Source organism: Pollachius pollachius (assembly GCF_949987615.1).
Source record: "Pollachius pollachius genome assembly, chromosome: 2".
Lineage (NCBI taxonomy): Eukaryota > Metazoa > Chordata > Actinopteri > Gadiformes > Gadidae > Pollachius > Pollachius pollachius.
Window position 1 is genome coordinate 45455362 of NC_136935.1, and position 18800 is coordinate 45474161.

Sequence of the window (18800 nt, forward strand, 5' to 3'; positions counted from 1 at the left end):
AAATCTAAAATAGGCCTACACACTGTCATTAAAGTTTTACTTGTTACTATACTATACTACTATACTTATTGCTACTATTACAGTGACAGCATTCATTTTCTTCGAGATCAGTATCTGTATATTGAATATGCCTTTTAAGAAAAATACATGAACACTAATAGAGTTTAAAAAGTTAATGGATCTTTTTGTTTAAATTAATAAAGTACATATGTAATTATTACCAGTGTTCCAAGATCTGCAGCCTAAATATGAAAAGCTTAATGGCTGGAAAAAGGTTCTGGCATCAGTGTGCATCTGATCTTAAACATTTGCCACGATATAAGGTCTAAACGAACCAAATACTTTATTTTTTGGTATGAACAAACGTGTCACTCATGCATTCGTACTTTAAAATGATGACTCAATGTATCAATATCAAACATTGTGATAGATATTAAACATTAAATTACAATTACTAAGGTAACTACGGTACTTCTGTCTCCAATGGTAGCTACGACAGGCGGAAATGGGTCCGACCGACTGCGAAGCTAGAGTCGAGTAGCAACAAGCTAGTTGGCTACGCTACTTTCTTGCCTGACGTGTTCTTAGCAAGTTCCGTCAAAATTGTTCAATAACACCCGTAGGTGTGTCGCATTTCATGCTTTGGTGCGACCCGAGTCGCCCCCCGACCAGAAGGAAGATAACTAGAGGACCCCGTCATTTAACCAGAGGTAGCAGTCCGAGAAGAACCATGGCTAGCCGCCTAGCCTTCCAGACCCAGCTCGCCTCCATCATGGAGGTACTGGCTAACGCCGCGGTGGCGGAGATCTGTAAACTGGTGGACGACGACTACGCGGTGGTGAGCCTGCAAATGTCTCAGTGCCAGAGGGAGAACAAGGCGCTGAAGAGGAAGCTCAACCTGATGGAGCTCAAGATGGCCCGCGGCTTCGCCGAGCGGAGGCTGCGGGACAGCGCCGCCAGTATCGGCCGAACCAGGGTGCACGTCGGCTCCAACGACCGCTTCAGATCCTCTTCGGCAGCCTCTGGTAAAATATCAACTGAATCACACTCCAGATGTTAAACTGGATCCATGGTCGCTATCCCTGTCAAAACAAACCATCCCATTTCGTTAGAGTAAATAGCTTGGATCAGGCTTGTATTTAGTTCTTAGTCTTGTGTTTACCAAACTATCTCCGAAAGAATAGGCCTACCAGTAATCGTATATGTACTTTTGGCATTTATATCATCTACTATTAGATAGTTATAATACTTGTCGTCTACAATCAGCCTACTCTTATTTGTGTACTTTAAAAATCAGGTTTCCCTGAGGTAACATCGTAGGACAAACACCGTTGTCTTAATGGATGGGTCTGCGTCCTTGATGTAGCAGTAGACAACACAGTGAGCACACTGACCATGGATTCGTCAGAGATGTTGAAGCAGGGAAAACACAGGTGTAGCAGTAGCTCTCAAAATTAGCATTGGGTAGGCAAGTGTTCTTGTCCAAGCAGCAGCGGGGGGAGTAAAATGTAGATGCCCCAAGTCACATGATCCCAGAATGTCTTGATTCACATGTCCCAGAATGTTCCTGTCTTGTCTAAAAAAACAGCTCCGAAAAAAAACCTTTTATATCGATCTGGAACCGACAATGTAATAAATTGCGAGCCCAGCAAGAAATAACGTTTGAGTTCAACAATTTGTAAATGGCGTTGTTCAAAAAACGCAACTCTCAACTCGTTCTTTCCGAATCCATTTGAAATTATACCAAACCTTTTATAGAAAATTCTCCTCTGAGAAAAGCCGTTCAGCATTATGTTAATCGTTGTAAGTCTATTTATTTTTACCGATGATTGACAGACAGCAAAATGGATCCCCAGTCAAGGGAAGAGAAGCTATGATCGGTCAGAAAGGAGCCAGGAGCGGTTCAAATATAAATAGTCTCAATCTGAGGCAGGCCCTCCACAACAGATCTCCTCCCAGCTTATTTCCCTCATTGTCTGCTGGATAGCAAAATCATAACAGCAACACCTTTTTAGTGTGGGACCTTGCTCACATTATTACAGCTGTAGACTATGGGCATCCTATGACCCATTGTGTGTTGGCTGGCCCTCCAGGTGTGGTGTTTGAGGGGCAGATGGACATGGTTCCTTGGCCAGGCGGAGTGGTGCCAGGAGCCAGCCGAGAGACCACGACCTGCGACCTCCAGCAGGATATGGTAAGCAGAGCAGGCGCCACCCGGTGGCAGCAGCGGGAACTGCGACTCAATGCCTCTTAACACAGAGGTGTTATGCTGAGCCGTTGAATGGACTGTTGTTTGATTGATACGTCAGGAATACAAGTGACACCTTTAATTGTGTGTGTGTAGTCTGCAGACGTAGAGCTGGTTGAAGCAGAGTTGGTGAAGCAGGAGAAGATGGAGGAGACAGAAGAGGAGGTGCAGGAGGAGGTGCAGCTCATCAGAGCAGATGGTGAGTCGCTGGTCTCTCTCTGGGTTCTGCTCCCATTCTTAAACTAGAGAAGAGCTCTGTGGGTTGGACAGTGTTTCAGTAGCCAATAGAAAGAGAGCTCAGTGGCTAAGACAGTGTTTCAGTAGCCAATAGGAGAGCCCTGTGTTAGACAGTGTTTCAGTAGCCAATAGAGGAGAGCTCTTTGTTAGACAGTGTTTCAGTAGCCAATAGAAGCAGAGCCCTGTGTTAGACAGTGTTTTGGTAGCCAATAGAAGGAGAGCTCTGTGAATAAGACAGTGTTTCAGTAGCCAATAGAGGAGAGCTCTTTGTTAGACAGTGTTTCAGCAGCCAATAGAAGCAGTGCTGACTGTCGTGTGGGTCTTCAGGTCAGATGGAGAGAGGACCTGGGGGAAGCCGGGTCCAGCGGAGCAGCCGCCCTCAGCAGGAGGTCCAGGCAGCCTATCGCCACAATGAGTGTCCGGACCCCGCCCCGTCGGCCAGCACCAGAGGAGTGGAGGTCAGTGGCTCCTCTCCTCTCCTTAAAGCCCAGCTCAGGGCCCACGGCCCCTGCGCCCCGCTGCACCCCCCCCCTCCTCTAGACCCCCTCCTGGCCTCTAGTCAAGTGACAAACGGCGACGCGCTATCGGGACAGTTTTGTGGCGAGGTCCTGGAAGACCCCACCAGCGCAGTGAGCCGGCCGTCGTGCTCGTACTCTGCGGCGAGCGCCTTTCCCTCTACGTGTGGCGGTAACGGCTGGAGCGGCGGGCATTCGGCCGAGGGTTTGGATCCCGTCCCTCCCCGGCCCTCGGGCCCCGCGGAGAAGGCCCTTCGCCCGGAGAGGCTGTTTGTCTGCACCTTCTGCTGGAAGGCCTTCAACAGGCCCAAGAAGCTCGAGATCCACCAGCGCATCCACACGGGCGAGAAGCCCTTCAGCTGCCCCACGTGTGGCAAGATGTTCTCTGAGGCGGGCAACTTGAAGAAGCACCAGCGGGTGCACAGCGGGGACACCTACAGCTGCTACCTGTGTGGCAAAGGGTTCGCCTGGATACGCAACCTGAAGGCCCACCAGAGGAAGAGCCACCCAGAGATCCTTGTGGACCAGGAGAGCTGAGCCCACCGCAGTGCCACAGCCAGAGACTCTGATCCACCTACTCTGGCCCAACACACAGCTGACCTTTAGGGACCATTGGAGCAAGGGTCCTTGGCTTCTGTGCCGTATTTCTATCTTCTATTCATGGCGGGGGATCCATTACAGCTGGATAACTGAAGGGAGGTGGATAACGACGCTCTTTTCGTCTGAGGTCATCCTGTGTTTTGGTGTCTTGTTGAACATGTAGTGTCTGAGATCGGCTGGTCTTACAAACCCTGACTCTGTCCACCCAACCAGTGTTCTCGGTTTGACTATCCCTGATCTTCAGGGAGGCCTTCAGAGGTTTCCATGCCAGTCGTGGTCTCCCTGTGGGCGAGACACAGTGCCATGTCCACAAAATGTCAGCCATGTCCAACGGTGACCATTCAAGCCATAGCATCAGACTCTGGGTTGGACCAGCCTGGCAAAATGTAACTCTTCAGTGGTTGCAGATGATGCAATAAGACTAAGTACAATGCTTTCCAGAACCCCCCCCCCGCTGACTTTGCCAGGGAGTTAACAGCCGCATTTCACATACAACATTTCTTATTGGAAGCTCATGCTCTATGACGTTAAAAGGTTAACAAATGTATCAAATTCAGGTTTAGCTGGAACCTTGGGGATAAGACCTCCTAGAACTCTCAAAAAAGGACTTTTAAATTGTTATGGTGTTGGAATAGGAGCTGAAACTGGGCATACCCTTACACACGAAAGAGGGGCCGACCTCTGATGAAACTAACAGGACAACAGCCCCCCCCGGGGATACAAGTAAAGGCCACTTGTGACATCACAACTAAGGCTAGTGACCTCACAACTAAGGCTTGCGCCGTCAGCTGCAGCCAATCGGAACTGTTCTGCCAAATCACATGTCTCTGTCAGAGTTGAATAATGTCTTATAGCCACTGTATTTTAAACTTGCGATACACATTAGTAATCTTAACCAATATAATTTGTTGTGGTTTTTTTAGGACCTATGACTTTTGGTTTGGTTACTACACTTTACATTACCAGTATAGCTTACTGCAGGGGTCACCAACACAGTGCCCGTGGGCACAAGGGAACCCGCAAGGACCATATGAGGCGCCCGCACAACTCATTCTTGAACAACTCTTTCTCACCTTTTTTAAGTCATTGTTGATAATTATTGTGAGAAATCATTAACATGATCAGTGTCTTCACATAGATGAGTATCATTAATCATTAACAACAATATATAACTAAAGGCAAGCTGAGCAAATTTGTTATTTTATTCTAAAATAATTTATTATTTTAGAAGAGTGCACCAAACTGGGTGCCCTTCTTATGACTCAGTACCCATGAAGTAGCTCTCAGGTTCAAAAAGGTTGGTGACCCCTGGTTTACTGGTTCAAATTCTTAATTCTGAAGTAGATATTAAGTAGATAGTCTGTCAATATTGTTCCACGATGATTTTGTTTCCCGAATGTTTTCAATTACACCAGTGATTATGTTGGTAATCCAGTGCTTGTCATCAGTTAAATTAGGTAAAGTTGAACTTCTGACTTCCAGATGTGTTCTTCCACCGATCAAATTGGTGGTGTTCCCATAAAAAGGACCCATGATATTCTCCCCCAGCTAGTTAAGCTAACTTTATTCGTAGGATATGTGGTCACTACGATACTTCCCTAGCCTACCTAGCCATGCTAATGTGTTGATGAGGAGATGCATTCAGTACAAGAGACTTCCCAAGCTAACCAAGTGAATGAAGGGCCTGTAAAGGCCCATTGGTGCTAGGCGTTGCTCTGAACCAGATCTCTACTCTTCCTGAAGACCACCGGAGAGGCCCTTTGGACGCACGGCTAACATGCTGTTGGGTATCCTGTTCCGTGTCCGCGGAACGTATAAACAATAAGAAAAATAAGAACGTAATGTGGCAATCATGGGATGTCATTGGTTGAAATTTGGGCTGTCCACTTTCCATGAGTTGGCATCACTAGGAAAAGAAGATGAATACATTGGATAAAATAATATTATTTTAAGTATATAAACCATCTCCAGTTTTATTCAATGCAAGGTTCTGATTCATGAACATCTCAGGATAGCAGGTTAGATGGAGAGTGGGAACGACCCAGCAGCAGCTACGGGACAGAGTGCTAGGTGCAGCCAGCATGTTATCTACTACTCATGCATAGAAAGTTAGCTAGCCTTAGCTAGCAGGTTAGCTATTCATGGCTACCAGGTTATCTACTACTTGTGCATAGAGGGTTAGCTAGCAAGTTAGTTATCGCTTATGTGGTTAGCAGGTTGGATACTACTCATGTGGGTAGATGCTAATGTTTATCAGGTTATCTATTCATTGTTTGCGGGATAGCTACTGCTCATGACTACCATGTTGGCATGGGACTGGTTTTGTGAGTCGAGTGGTGCATTTTTGTAATGATCAAATGATCATGTGTGTAGATGGATGTCCTTATCTTTACACTTTTCATATGCAAAAAAAATGCTGGGAATAAAATATGTTTAATAAAAACAGTTATGGTCTTTTTTTAATATAATGGCTTTCATTAGGTGGATGTTTTTTTAAGCGATCAATGAATAAAGTCTGTTAGTATACATTTCCAAGTTACCACAGCAGAACCTTTTCAAAGATCCAGAATACACCAACAAACTGCCTAATGATTTCTGGCCATCAGCATAGCAACTTCACTGGGACAGTGACAATAAAGGCAGATGTGGATCATGTTGCAGGTGCAATGTAAGAGGTTATGGTCGCAATATTATTCAGACCTTAAAAGGTGTTCCAGGGTTGGTGCAGTATTACGAGTATCCATGTTGCATCTGGCTGAACCACAGTTCTGACTGCGTTTCGAGCCGTACTTAGAAGCACAGCACCCCTCGACAATACTTTACTCGCCCTAACTCAACACCATGCCGGCCAAGACCTGTGCAAATTAAAACAATCAAGCCCCCTTACCGTACTGCATTGATTTGTAATGTTCCAAAATCAATGGATGCTCATATAGGATTGTATGTTTATGATTGACAGGAAGTTGTGTGCGTAGAAGCAATTGTTTATTGCTGCAACATTATATTATATGTAATATTATTTTCCTTGTTTACTTTAAGCCTCTTCCCAAGGGCTGATTTACGGAGACTATATGTACGGATAGATGAGTGTTGAAGGGTTCAACTGATGAAGCCTTCTGATGAACTGATGAACAGACTGATATAGCCCTGATAAGCCCTGCTGTTGTCAACATTGAGGGTCAATTGAGCAGACCAGACTTAACAGCCACCATCGGCATTCTTCCTGTGCGTCCCGTCCGATCTCTCTGTTCGGGATGTGTAATGTCGGATCTCTCTGGGTGCATTGTGTAACGTTTGATCTCTGTGCCTCTCTGATATAGAATGAGGAGGAGCCTGACGTGAAGCGAGTGAAGCAGGAGGCGGGGCTAGAGTCTCCAGACCACGCCCACCCCACACTCATCATACAAGAGGGTGAGGAAGTGTGTGTGTGTGTGTGTGGTTTTAATGTAACAAGAGGGTAGAAAAGGTTCCTCTGACTTTACGGATGGAACATGTTTCTCTCACAGGATTGGTGGAATCCAGTACAGATGACTACAAAGCCAGCCTTTCATTGGACGGCGTCAACCAGCCGGCCCAGGAGCTCCAGGAATGTGGGCAGGGCTTCTCAGAGGTCAGCTTTGACCCCTCGTCTCTGTGGACCTATGGGGGAGTTGGTCTAAGTGGGGGGGTGGGTCTTCCAAGGCCCTCCTCCCCCTCCAGCCCACTGAACAGGACCCTAGTGGCTGGCCCTCCCAATGGATTGGCTGCTGCTGGTTCCGGTGGGCTGGGATTGGCTGCTGGGGGTTCCAGTGGGCTGGGATTGGCTGCTGGGGGTTCCAGTGGGCTGGGATTGGCTGCTGGGGGTTCTAGTGGGCTGGGACAATCTGCTGGGGGTTCCAGTGGGCTGGGATTATCTGTTTCTGGTGGCAGGGGATTGGCCTCTGCCGTTTCTAGTGGCCGGGGATTGGCTTCTGCTGGTTCTAGTGCCCGGGGATTGGCTTCTGCTGGTTCTAGTGGCCGGGGATTGGCTTCTGCTGGTTCTAGTGGGCTGGGAGTGGGAGTTGGCGGTGGTAGCACTTTTCACTCCAGAGCCTCATTTCTGTCCCAGGACTCTTCTTCCATTCAGGCTGTCCTTAGGGGTCAGGGGTCACAATACGTGGCTCAGAGCCTGGACCCATCGGGGTCCGGGGGCGGGTTAGGGTCGTCCGTGGCCCGACGCCCTAGCCCCACCAAGCGGGCCTGGGCTTGCAGCTTCTGTGGGAAAGCCTTCCGCTCCCCGGCCAACCTGGAGTCCCACCTACGCACACACACCGGGGAGCGGCCCTATGGCTGCACCGTTTGCGGCAAGAAGTTCTCCCAGCTGTGGAACCTGAAGATCCATGGGAACACCCACACTGGGGAGAGGCCTTACCAGTGTCCCCTCTGTCCTGAGAGGTTCTCAGACCCCAGCAACCTCAAGAAGCACCAGAGAAGACACCACCCCAGCACCTAGACCCTCAACACCCAGACCCACAACACCCCCACCCCTAGACCTAGACCACCCCACACCTAAACCCACATCCACACCACCCCTACACCTAAAACAGAACACTTCTAGACCCACACCACCCCTACACCTAAAACAGAACACTTCTAGACCCACACCACCCCTACACCTAAAACAGAACACTTCTAGACCCACACCACCCCTACACCTAAAACAGAACACTTCTAGACCCACACCACCCCTACACCTAAAACAACACTTCTAGACCCACTCCACCCCTACACCTAAAACAACACTTCTAGACCCACACCACCCCTACACCTAAAACAACACTTCTAGACCCACACCACCCCTACACCTAAAACAACACTTCTAGACCCACACCATCACTACACCGCGACCCACACCACCCCTACACCCCTTAGAGGTCACACTGGAGGTCCCCAGCCCAGAGGTCCTCAGGGTGGAGGTAAACAGCCCAGAGGTCCAAACCAGCTTGGCCAAAAGCAGGTCACATGTGTTTGCTGTCATGCTGGAGCTGAAGTTCTCCAAGTTTCATAGACTGGGTCGAGATCCGTTTGGGTCATGGGTTGACACTGAGAAATCAAGGGCTCTCGTTAAAATTGAAGGATAACCAATTCTACTGCACTCTGGGTGTTCTGAGTCTGAGGAGGTCAGAGTGCTTTGAGATTGAGGAGGCGAGATGTTCAGAGGTCAGAGTGTTCTGAGAATGAGGTGGTAAGACCGTTCTGAGAGTGAGCAGGTCAGAGTGCTCTGAGAGTGAGGTGGTGAGAGTTCTCAGAGTGAGGTGCTCAGACCATTCTGAAAGTGATGCGGTCAGTGTTCAGGGTGTTCTGAGAGTGAAGTGTCCTGAGAGTGAAGTGGTCAGCCCATTCTGAGAGTGAGAAGGTCAGAGTGTTCTAAGAGTGAGGTGGTGAGAGTTCTCAGAGTGAGGTGCTCAGACCATTCTGAAAGCGATGCGGTCAGTGTTCAGGGTGTTCTGAGAGTGAAGTGTCCTGAGAGTGAAGGGGTCAGCCCATTCTGAGACTGAGGCGGTCAGAGTGTTCTGAGAGTGAGGTGGTTCCCCCTGACGAAAGGTCAGAAGCCCTGGTGCTGCCGGCCCCTCTGTGAACGTAGATCTTCTTGTTTTTGATGAAGAGTGAAGCCAATGTTTCACAGTGCCCCAATTCAGGAAATGTGATCCATTTGGGAGGAGGTTCAATGTCAGAGTTTAGAACTGGTTTCAGTTCACAGTGGATCGCTATGGATCCGCTTTAGTGTTGCGTCAGTTCCAGCTTGCAGACTAGCTCCTGCAGTCAGGCTTCCAACAAACTTTAACTGTTCTTTCAATATGTACCTACTTTCAGTTTTTTTTTTACTGATGTTTTTTCATTAATATATGCTTGCAGTTTAGTTTTTTATATTTCCGATACGACATTATCATGGTACCCGATTATATTTTAAATTCTTTATTTCTTTTTAAGAAAATATATATGATGTGTGAATAATGAATAATTGGGATGGAAAGATTGGTTTTTTAATCACCCCCTAGAAACATGGGACAATACATGAAGGGATTTTATTGTGTCACATGTTTGTAAATTTGATCTGTGAAGACAAAATGATTAAACATGTTTTAAAAAACAAAAATGATGTGCCAATTTGTGGTTATTCTAAGATCGCTTCATACGAGTTTTGAGAAGTAAAATTACAAAGTTGTGACACAATATTAACCGCAGTATGAAGATGGCTTACTTTATCTGTAACATTACAAAAAGTTAATTTCAGCCAATAGGAAGGAAGGCTAGTCTTAGGGGTCAAGGTGTGCACCCCCTTCCTGTTTATCTTGGACTATTCTTAAATCTTACTGTAACGAAAGTTATATTGCTGAGCTACAATGCTGAATAGTAAATAGCTGACTGATCAGAATGCAGATCTATGCTTTAATTTTCTAATATAATTACTGCTTCCTACGTGTAAACATGTCTGTCTGCAGCAGCAACTCGTGGAAATGTTGGGACAATTGAGACCTATTCGGACACAAATCCTGGATTGCTGACCGCAATATTCCAAGTTTTCCAGGGTTCATGTTGAAGGCTGTGATTATTTCACAACACGCATGTAAAGCAGTTCTGCTCTATTAGAAACCATTAGTCTCCTTGAACTGAGGAAACCTCTGTATAGAGTCCTCTGTTCTGGGCGTAAAGGGTCCCCTGGTCAACAAGTATAGAGTTCATGAGAGTCATCTGGTTTATGAAGTATAGAGTATATACCCCCCCCCTCATTGTCTAGACCCCTGGTCTACGAGATCCTCTGATGACCCCCCCCCCCCATCTCTCTCCTTGGCTAGACCCCTGCTGACACCCAGGCCAAGCCTTCAGAAGAGCCCTGCACTACTATCCCTGTCCATGCGGGGGCCACAGACACCAACACGCAGTCCAAGGACTCCACCTCCCAGCAGCCCCGGCGGCCCGGCAGTGAGGCCGCGGCCTCAGAGGTCTCCGCGTTGGACCTGGAGGCTTTCTTCACCCGCTGGACCCCCGACTCAGGAGCCCCGCCCACTGCTCCTCCCTCCTTCAGCACAGAGAAGCTGCTGGAGGAAGAGGAGGAGGAGGAGGAGGTGGTCCTAGTAGGGGAAGACCACCATCCTCCACGCAGGAGGAGAGGGTTCAGCCAGAGGAGCTCTAGAATACACACCAATCACAGCCCTTCTCCAGGTAAACGCACCAATCACAGCCCTTCTCAAGGTAATCACACGAATCACAGCCCTTCCCCACGTAGAGACCAATCACTGCCCTTCCCCAGATAAAGGAACCACACCCCTTCCCCAGATAAATGGGCCACAGCCCTCCCCCAGGTAGATGGACCACACCCCTTCCCCAGGTAGATGGACCAAACCGCTTCCCCAGATAAAGGAACCACACCCCTTCCCCAGGTAAATGGACCACACCCCTTCCCCAGATAAATGGTTGCCAGTCCTTCCCCAGGTAAACAAACAGGAAGAGGAAGTACATTGTACATACTACTTAGGAGGGCTGTGTCTCAACTCCTGTGATGTTAAATAATGAGCTGGATTTTCCAAAACAAACTAATTATGAAGTTAAGGTACAAAGTAAGCAGACTGGTTTAAAGACGGATACTCTGTACTTGTTGATGGAGAGCCGGAAGTGTTGACCACGATCTGTTCACAGGTACCTCGCTGTCTGCATCATCACGGATACAGGCCCCACCCCCACAACTCACCTGGAGCAGGGCAGCGTCCATGATGAGAACCACGCAGACCCAGTCGCTGCAGCACGGGCGTCATGGCAACAGGACCGCCCATCGTGTTCTACATTCCTCTCAGAACCCGCTTACCACTAACGCTGGACTTGTTAGCGATGTTAGCCATCGAGCTGGAACAATGAATCGCCGTTTTGCCCATTTCCCCAGTTTTCCCCCGGCCAGTCTACCAGCCCGAGGCACTGAAGGGAAGGGGCTGAGCAGCGATGGTTCGGGACTAGATGGGGTTAGCATTGGGCTCGATGGTGTTAGCCTTGGGCTATCTAATGTTAACATGGGGTTGGGTGGTATTAGCATGGGGATGGATGGCATTAGCGGGGGACTAGGTGGGGTTAGCTCAAGGCTAGGTGGTGGCAGTTTAGGACAAGGTGGTGTTAGTATTGGGCTGGATGGTGTAAACATGGAGTTAGATAGTGTTAGCGCTGGGCAAGGCATTGCTAACATGGGGCTAGGTGGTGACAGCGGGGGGATAGGGGATGTTAGCGGGGGCCTTGACGGTATTAGCTCCAGGCTAGGCGGGGGTAGCCGCAGGAGGAACTACGTGTGCCGGGCCTGTGGGAAGGCCTTCTCCGGGCTGTCCAACCTGGAGGCCCACCAACGGGTCCACACGGGGGAGAAGCCCTTCAGCTGCTCCACCTGCGGCAAGCGCTTCTCGGAGGCCGGCAACCTGAAGAAGCACCAGCGGGTCCACACCGGGGACAAGCCCTACAGCTGTCCCCGCTGTGGGAAACGCTTCGCCTGGGTCTGCAATCTGAGGACCCACCAGCAGACCGGAGCCGGCTGTGGTTCCGGTCCGGGCGGGGAGAATCTGGATCAGCTGGGACAGTGACACCCAGAGGCCTAAAAACTCAAATATAACCTCAGGGACAAAGACATTAAGCTATTATATTATTATTTAACACATTCAAATTGTATTTCTTTTCAAAAGTAGAAGACACTCTGTCCAGACTTACTACACCAACAAGTTAAAGAGAACAGTCAATCTCTGCTATTTTGTATTATAAGAGGTTACTGCTTCATAGGTCCATTCCCAACCCTGAACGCCAACTCTGTATCTGCCATTGGTCCCGAACGATTTTCTGCACAACACGTGTTGCAGTGCTCTCTCTTATATAAGAAAATAGCCCAGCGAGCCTGTTCCCATGGAGCCACTAAGGGGCAGCCAACAAATAAATGTAGTCTACCCATATATGTGACTTTACAGGAAACCTATGAGCTATTATAAACATTTTAAATCCTTCTGGTGGTTAATTTTGGGGGAGCTATATTAATGGCATCCTCCATTTAAGGTTTCTGATGACGCTCGTTCCTTGAATCTTCCACATACACAACTCGAATACAACTCGTCACTAAATAGAGGAAAAAACGAACTGAAGTTCCGGCTATTTGACCTCACATATATATCTTTGATGAATTCCATGAGTTTAGACTTCGATATTCAACCCTACGGAAGAGGATTAGGGTCACGTGATTTTAATGTCAGAATTCTGACCTTAAACAAAGAACAAAAAACAAAATCACATGGCCCTTATCCTCTTCTGTCTACAGGACCCCCGGAACACTCAAAAACGTGTTAACGGCTTCTTAGGACAGTGTGCGGTTCCCGTGCTGTAAATCGCAAAGCGACTCCCTGAACTCTTCACTTGGTTCCTTCTTTAACCTGTGGAAATAAAGTCTGAATGCTGACTTTTATCTAAGAATTCGGATTTTGTTCACAGAATTCTGTCTTTGTTCTCAGAATTCTGACATTAATCTCAGAATTTTGAATTTAATCTCAGAAATCTAATTTATATCTCAGAATTCGGATTTAAATCTCAGGTTTTGGGTTTACGTCTCAGAATTCTGACTTAAACCTCATAATACTGACTTTAACCTCAGAACTAAAAAAAATAACATGTGGCCCTAATGCTCTTATGTCTAACCAAGTCTACCTAACATTAATCATGAGTTGATTGTTTTCATTCTAAAATAAAAAAAAGTATAAATCAAAGCTTTTCTATTTTCTAGTATGTATTATTTTTTATACAGTCAATACAAGAAGCAATGTAGCAATAATTATTGTTCAGCCCAACACCCGATGTTAGCATTTAAGCTAGTAAGACAAAATGTAACGGAAGCATCAAGCATCTGATCGACTAGCTACGCAAGTGAAGTGAGGGTAAAATACACGTTCCAGTTTTGTGAACATTGTGAATCTAAATACATGTAAAGACACCATATATATTGACCAACATATTGATTGGTGCAGAGCTACATTTGGAGATTCCGTTTATGTTCAACAAGGGACGTTTTTCACCTATCTCACAATTTTCGTGTGACTCAAAATTGCACACCTTTTATGTCTGAATAAAGGATGCCCCCCCCCCCCTTTGGTTGTGTAATTATCTGAGTTAAGCTGTCATTTTAGTACCTTTTGATTTAACAGGCGAGCATTTCAGCTCATTTGTTGAGGGTTTTTTCCCATACCCTATAATAAACTAATAGATTCTTAATAATTTTCACAAAATGTTCATTCTTTGGAAGAAACATATTAGCTATGAATAAATCCAATCCTCACAAAATATGGTAATATTTTCCATACATTTTTTTATCATCGAAGATGAATGTTTGTTCGCGAAGCTCAGCCAGTGTGATCACGGGATCCGGAACTCCTACAGCTGGTTGGTAAACAGAAAAACACGGGGTCATGCGCTCATTCTACCGTCTCTGATCTCATTTACTTGAAAGAAGAAAGGAACGCCCACTTTAAGCAAATGTAGGTTAGTAGATGTTGTAAATGCATGTCGGTGAGGGTTGGTGAAATATAGGTAAACAAACATATGGACTGGTTGTCTGACATGAAGTGTTGAAAACAAACATGCCTCCGTGCTGACTTCTTATGCAGCAGTCTGGCTTGTAAAATAATGTTTCCAAACTTTTGCGGTTGACAAAAGTCGACATGATTGAAAGATTGAAGCGAAGAAAATAAAAGATAGCAGAGGATGGTTTCGATCCATCGACCTCTGGGTTATGGGCCCAGCACGCTTCCGCTGCGCCACTCTGCTGCCGACGACGACATGTAATGTTTTAACAATCTAATAGCATTCTATATGTGATAAAGGGTGCTTCAAGCACCGAGGTAAACAATAAAGCACATATGGAGGACCACATTACAAACGATAATGTAACCAAAGAGTTAATAATTTCACTCATTCACAAGTTCTTTCCGTTGTTGGTTACAACCCCATGCTTGTACCCTGGTCTCCAACAGATTAATCAGCAGATCTTACGACTGCACCACCAATAAACTTGCTATAGATGGTCAAATTGTATACTTCACATTTAATTCAAAAGGCGATGTTTAAAAACCACATAGGCCTACATAAGAAGGATTATTAATCAGCAGGTCATACCACTGAACCACTAAGACACTAACTAAGCCATGTCGGAAATTCAGCTTTAAATTCCAAGGCTTCCGTTTCATTCTCTTTTGCGAAACATACATTGAAGACAAACGGAAAAATCACGTCCACGTCATAAACAGCATTTTTTCTTTTGACAGGATAGATGGGTCTATAGGAGTGCATGTGTTCAACTTCATGATTCACCCTCCAATTCAAAACCAAAATACTGTCCATTCTATTTAGAACTTTAACTTTCCTAACGATTCATTCGTTTAGACTGTAAAACAGTTGAATTAACGTAAAAGTAATCACTGATAAAGTGCTTATTTCCTTTGAGTTCCTTTTCAAACACCCGCAACAAGACAGGAGCAATTGATTTAATCGAATAACCTCTTCTGATTTATTATTAAGATCTTAAAGTTGTACGTCCACACCACCCAACTGGATCCTCATTTTCAGGAAACCGAGAATGATTTTATAACTTTATTTCCCTTCCTGTTACTGTACTAGTAGAATGGTCTAAATGTTTCTCTAATACAAGGAGACCGTTCTGACAGAGTAACATCGATATTATATGCTGAAAGTGAAGTTACCAGATACTTTATCTATGAACGGTATTCAGCTAAACAACACGTCAACAAATTATCTCTGCCACCTTATCCTTCACCTCCTCCATATTCTCTCCCTCTTTCCGCACCTCCTTCACCTCCTCCTGACTCTCTCCTACCACCTCCTCCATATTATTTCCCTCTTTCCCCACCTCCTTCACCTCCCCCTGACTCTCTCCTACCACCTCCTCCATATTCTCTCCCTCTTTCCGCACCTCCTTCACCTCCTTCGCCTCTCGCCCCTTCACCTCTACCTTTCCACAACTCTCTATCCTCTCATCCTCTCCTTTCTCCTCTCCCTTCTCCTCTGGCCCCTCTCCTCCAGCACCCCTCCTGCTTCTCCTCCTCCTCTCTGTGAGGGAGCAGGGCAGGCAGTTGACCAGGAAGAGGAGGGAGGAGAGGCAGACGAGAGAGAGGAGCGTACCCACCCCTACATCTATCTCTCCTCCCCATCTTGCCTCTTCCACTTCTCCTCCCCATCTCTCCTCCTCGTCCTCTCCACCTCCTCCCCACCCCTCTCCATCTCCTCTCCTCCATTCCCTCTCTTGGCTGGGAGTCCACACGGCGCGCTCCAGGGTTTTCCCGCCGTAATAGTCAGCATTGGTTTGGTTACCGCCCCCAACAGTGTCCAGCTCCTGATTGGACGAGTAGAAGTCGGCATTTGCATCCACCAATTTATCCGAGATGTCCAGCTCAAGCTCCTCCCCCTCCCCATACTGGCTGCCGATTGGCTGCAGTGGATCCAGGTCCAGGTGGACTCTTATCCAACCCGATCCCCCCGCCAGACTCCGGGTTCCTGCTTCTGGCTCCGCCCTTTCCCCCTCAGACAGGAAGTTGGAGTTGGGTGGCGCTTCTGTGCATTCGGGCACCAGCAGCTCTGCCCTTAACAATGGGCCTCCCCCGTCTCCCCGGGCAACCACACGCTGGGTGGAGCCAGGCATCACGGCGACCACGCTCTCAGCCAATGAGGAGAGTCGGAGGGAGAAGGGAAGGCCGGAGAAGGAGGAGAGGAGGGAGGAGGAGTCGTCATCAAACTGCAACCACACGCTGAGCGATGCCTCCTATAGGGGAGCAGCATGTCCAGGTAGAGGGAGCACGGCATTAAAGAACCAGTCAAGTATTAAGGAGCAACTGAAGCATTAAAGAACCAGTCAAGTATTAAGGAGCAACTAAAGCATTAAAGAACCAGTCAAGTAGTAAAGGAGCAACTAAAGCATTAAAGAACTAGTAAAGTATAAGGAGCAACTAAAGCATTAAAGAACCAGTCAAGTATAAAAGAGCAACTGAAGCATTAAAGAACCAGTCAAGTATTAAAGAGCAACTAAAGCAGTAAAGAACTAGTAAAGTATAAGGAGTAACTAAAGCATTAAAGAACCAGTCAAGTATTAAAGAGCAACTAAAGCATTAAAGAACTAGTAAAGTATGAGTAACTAAAGCATTAAAGAAACAGTCAAGTATTAAAGAGCAACTAAAGCATTAAAGAACTAGTAAAGTATAAGGAGTAACTAAAGCATTAAAGAACTAGTAAAGTATAAAAAGTAACTAAAGCATTAAAGAACCAGTCAAGTATTAAAGAGCAACTAAAGCATTAAAGAACTAGTAAAGTATGAGGAGTAACTAAAGCATTAAAGAGTAACTAAAGTATTAAAGTGTCACTAAAGCATTAAAGAGTACCTAAAGTATTGAAGAGTAACTAAAGCATTGAGGGGTAACAAAAGTATTAAAGAGTAACTAAAGCATTAAAGAGTAAACAACGTATTAAAGAGTTACTAAAGTATTGAAGAGTAACTAACGTATTAAAATTTAACTAAAGCATTAAAGAGTAATTAAATTATTGAAGAGTAACAAAAATATTGAAGTGTAACTAAAGAATTATAGAGTAACTAAAGCATTAAAGATAAACTAAAGCATTAAAGAGCAACCAAAATATTAAAGAGTAAAATTAAAGTGAAAAGAAAAAAAGCTAGCTTACAGCTACTAGCCCACCTGATCAGGACTGTAAAGTATGTTGAAGGCTGTGACTGTTGCTGTGACAACTGAGGGGTGGGCGGGGCTGGTGGTGATTGACATGCCGAGCCCACTGACCAGCTGCACGGAGAGGTCGCTGGGAGCCACAGGGTCAGAGGTCACCGTGATGTCACAGCTTCCCAGCACGCCATCCCACTGGCCAGACACTACCTGGGCGAGAGAGAGAAAGAGAGAGAGCGAGAGCGAGAGCGAGAGCGAGAGAGAGAGAGAGAGAGAGAGAGAGATATATATAGAGAGAGAGAGAGACAGGTAACGCAGTCTGGATTATAGTACATATATATGAGATCAGATAAACTGAATTGATATTAAATTAGGCATTTCTGTGGTAACCAGGTACGCACCACATGACTATATAAAAATGGTTCTTACCTGCAGAGTTGTCTTTCCTGGCTCTAAACCAATCAGATTGTTTTGTTTGCCCAGGAACGCTACCTGAGGGTCCTCCACTCTGAGCGAATCACTGACCAACTCTGTCACATCCACCATCCAATCAGAGGAGCCCATGAGGTGTGTGATCCCACCCTCAAGGTCATGAGCCTTGAACTTGGTCAGGACCTGAACCGAGGAGCGCTGGTACACAGCCGAGCACCTGAGGAGACACGTAGCATAGAAACATAGCTCAAAATACCCTAGCATAAAACCTAGCTTAAAGTAGAACCTGAGAAGACACGTAGCATAGCAACATAGCACAGAATAACCTAGCAAAAAGCCTAGCATACAGTAGAACCTGAGGAGACATATGTTAGGCAACATAATGTAGCGTAGCGATGTGTAACGTCATCATAAACATGATATACAGATTGTATGACGTGATGATAGACAGACTGAATGAAGTTATGATAGGCAGACTGAATGATGTAATGATAGACAGACTGAATGATGCAATGATAGACAGACTGAATGATATAATGATACAGACTGAATGATGTAATGATAGACAGACTGAATGATGTAATGATACAGACTGAATGATGTAATGATAGACAGACGGAATGATGTAATAATAGACAGACTGAATGATGTAATGATACAGAGTGAATGATGTAATGATACAGACTGAATGATGTAATGATAGACAGACTGAATGATGTAATGATAGACAGACTGAATGATGTAATGATACAGACTAAATGATGTATTGATAGACAGACTGAATGATGTAATGATAGACAGACTGAATGATGTAATGATACAGACTGAATGATGTAATGATACAGACTAAAGGATGTATTGATAGACAGACTGAATGATGTAATGATAGACAGACGGAATGATGTAATGATACAGACTGAATGATGTAATGATACAGACTGAATGATGTGATGATACAGACTGAATGATGTAATGATAGACAGACTGAATGATGAAATGCTAGACAGACTGAATGATAGACAGACTGAATGATGTAATGATAGACAGACTGAATGATGAAAT

General features: G+C 45.9%; 3 protein-coding genes across 5 annotated transcripts in view; 2 read left to right on the forward strand and 1 right to left on the reverse strand.

Moving 5' to 3' along the window:
• The first annotated feature begins 540 nt into the window (after positions 1–540).
• On the forward strand, positions 541–10203 carry LOC307071863 (uncharacterized protein). 3 transcript variants are annotated; one of them, XM_079730982.1, is made up of 7 exons: positions 541–1025; positions 2094–2194; positions 2345–2447; positions 2813–2943; positions 6921–7011; positions 7107–7210; positions 7688–10203. In XM_079730982.1, the coding sequence occupies exons 1-7, from the start codon at positions 638–640 to the stop codon at positions 8069–8071; spliced, it is 1302 nt and encodes a 433-aa protein (XP_079587108.1). In that variant the 5' UTR covers positions 541–637; the 3' UTR covers positions 8072–10203. The 3 variants fall into 3 exon arrangements, with proteins under 3 accessions (XP_079587108.1, XP_079587106.1, XP_079587107.1); XM_079730980.1 differs by having other exon boundaries at positions 7107–10203; XM_079730981.1 differs by lacking the exons at positions 6921–7011; positions 7107–7210; positions 7688–10203 and having other exon boundaries at positions 2813–5978.
• A 1586-nt stretch (positions 10204–11789) lies between these two features.
• On the forward strand, positions 11790–13273 carry LOC307071383 (uncharacterized protein; the record flags this gene model as incomplete). The annotated part of the gene is made up of 1 exon (XM_079730365.1): positions 11790–13273. One exon carries the CDS (start codon positions 11790–11792, stop codon positions 12174–12176), a length of 387 nt encoding a protein of 128 aa, XP_079586491.1. The 3' UTR covers positions 12177–13273.
• A 725-nt stretch (positions 13274–13998) lies between these two features.
• Positions 13999–18800, reverse strand: part of tmem132a (transmembrane protein 132A) — a gene marked incomplete at both ends in the record, with an annotated part of 13282 nt that continues 8480 nt past the window's right edge. The window contains 4 exons of the mRNA XM_079730366.1: positions 13999–14004; positions 15902–16399; positions 17325–17516; positions 17736–17955. Of these exons, the coding sequence (XP_079586492.1) occupies positions 13999–14004; positions 15902–16399; positions 17325–17516; positions 17736–17955 (916 nt within the window). The remainder of the gene's footprint in view (positions 14005–15901; positions 16400–17324; positions 17517–17735; positions 17956–18800) is intronic.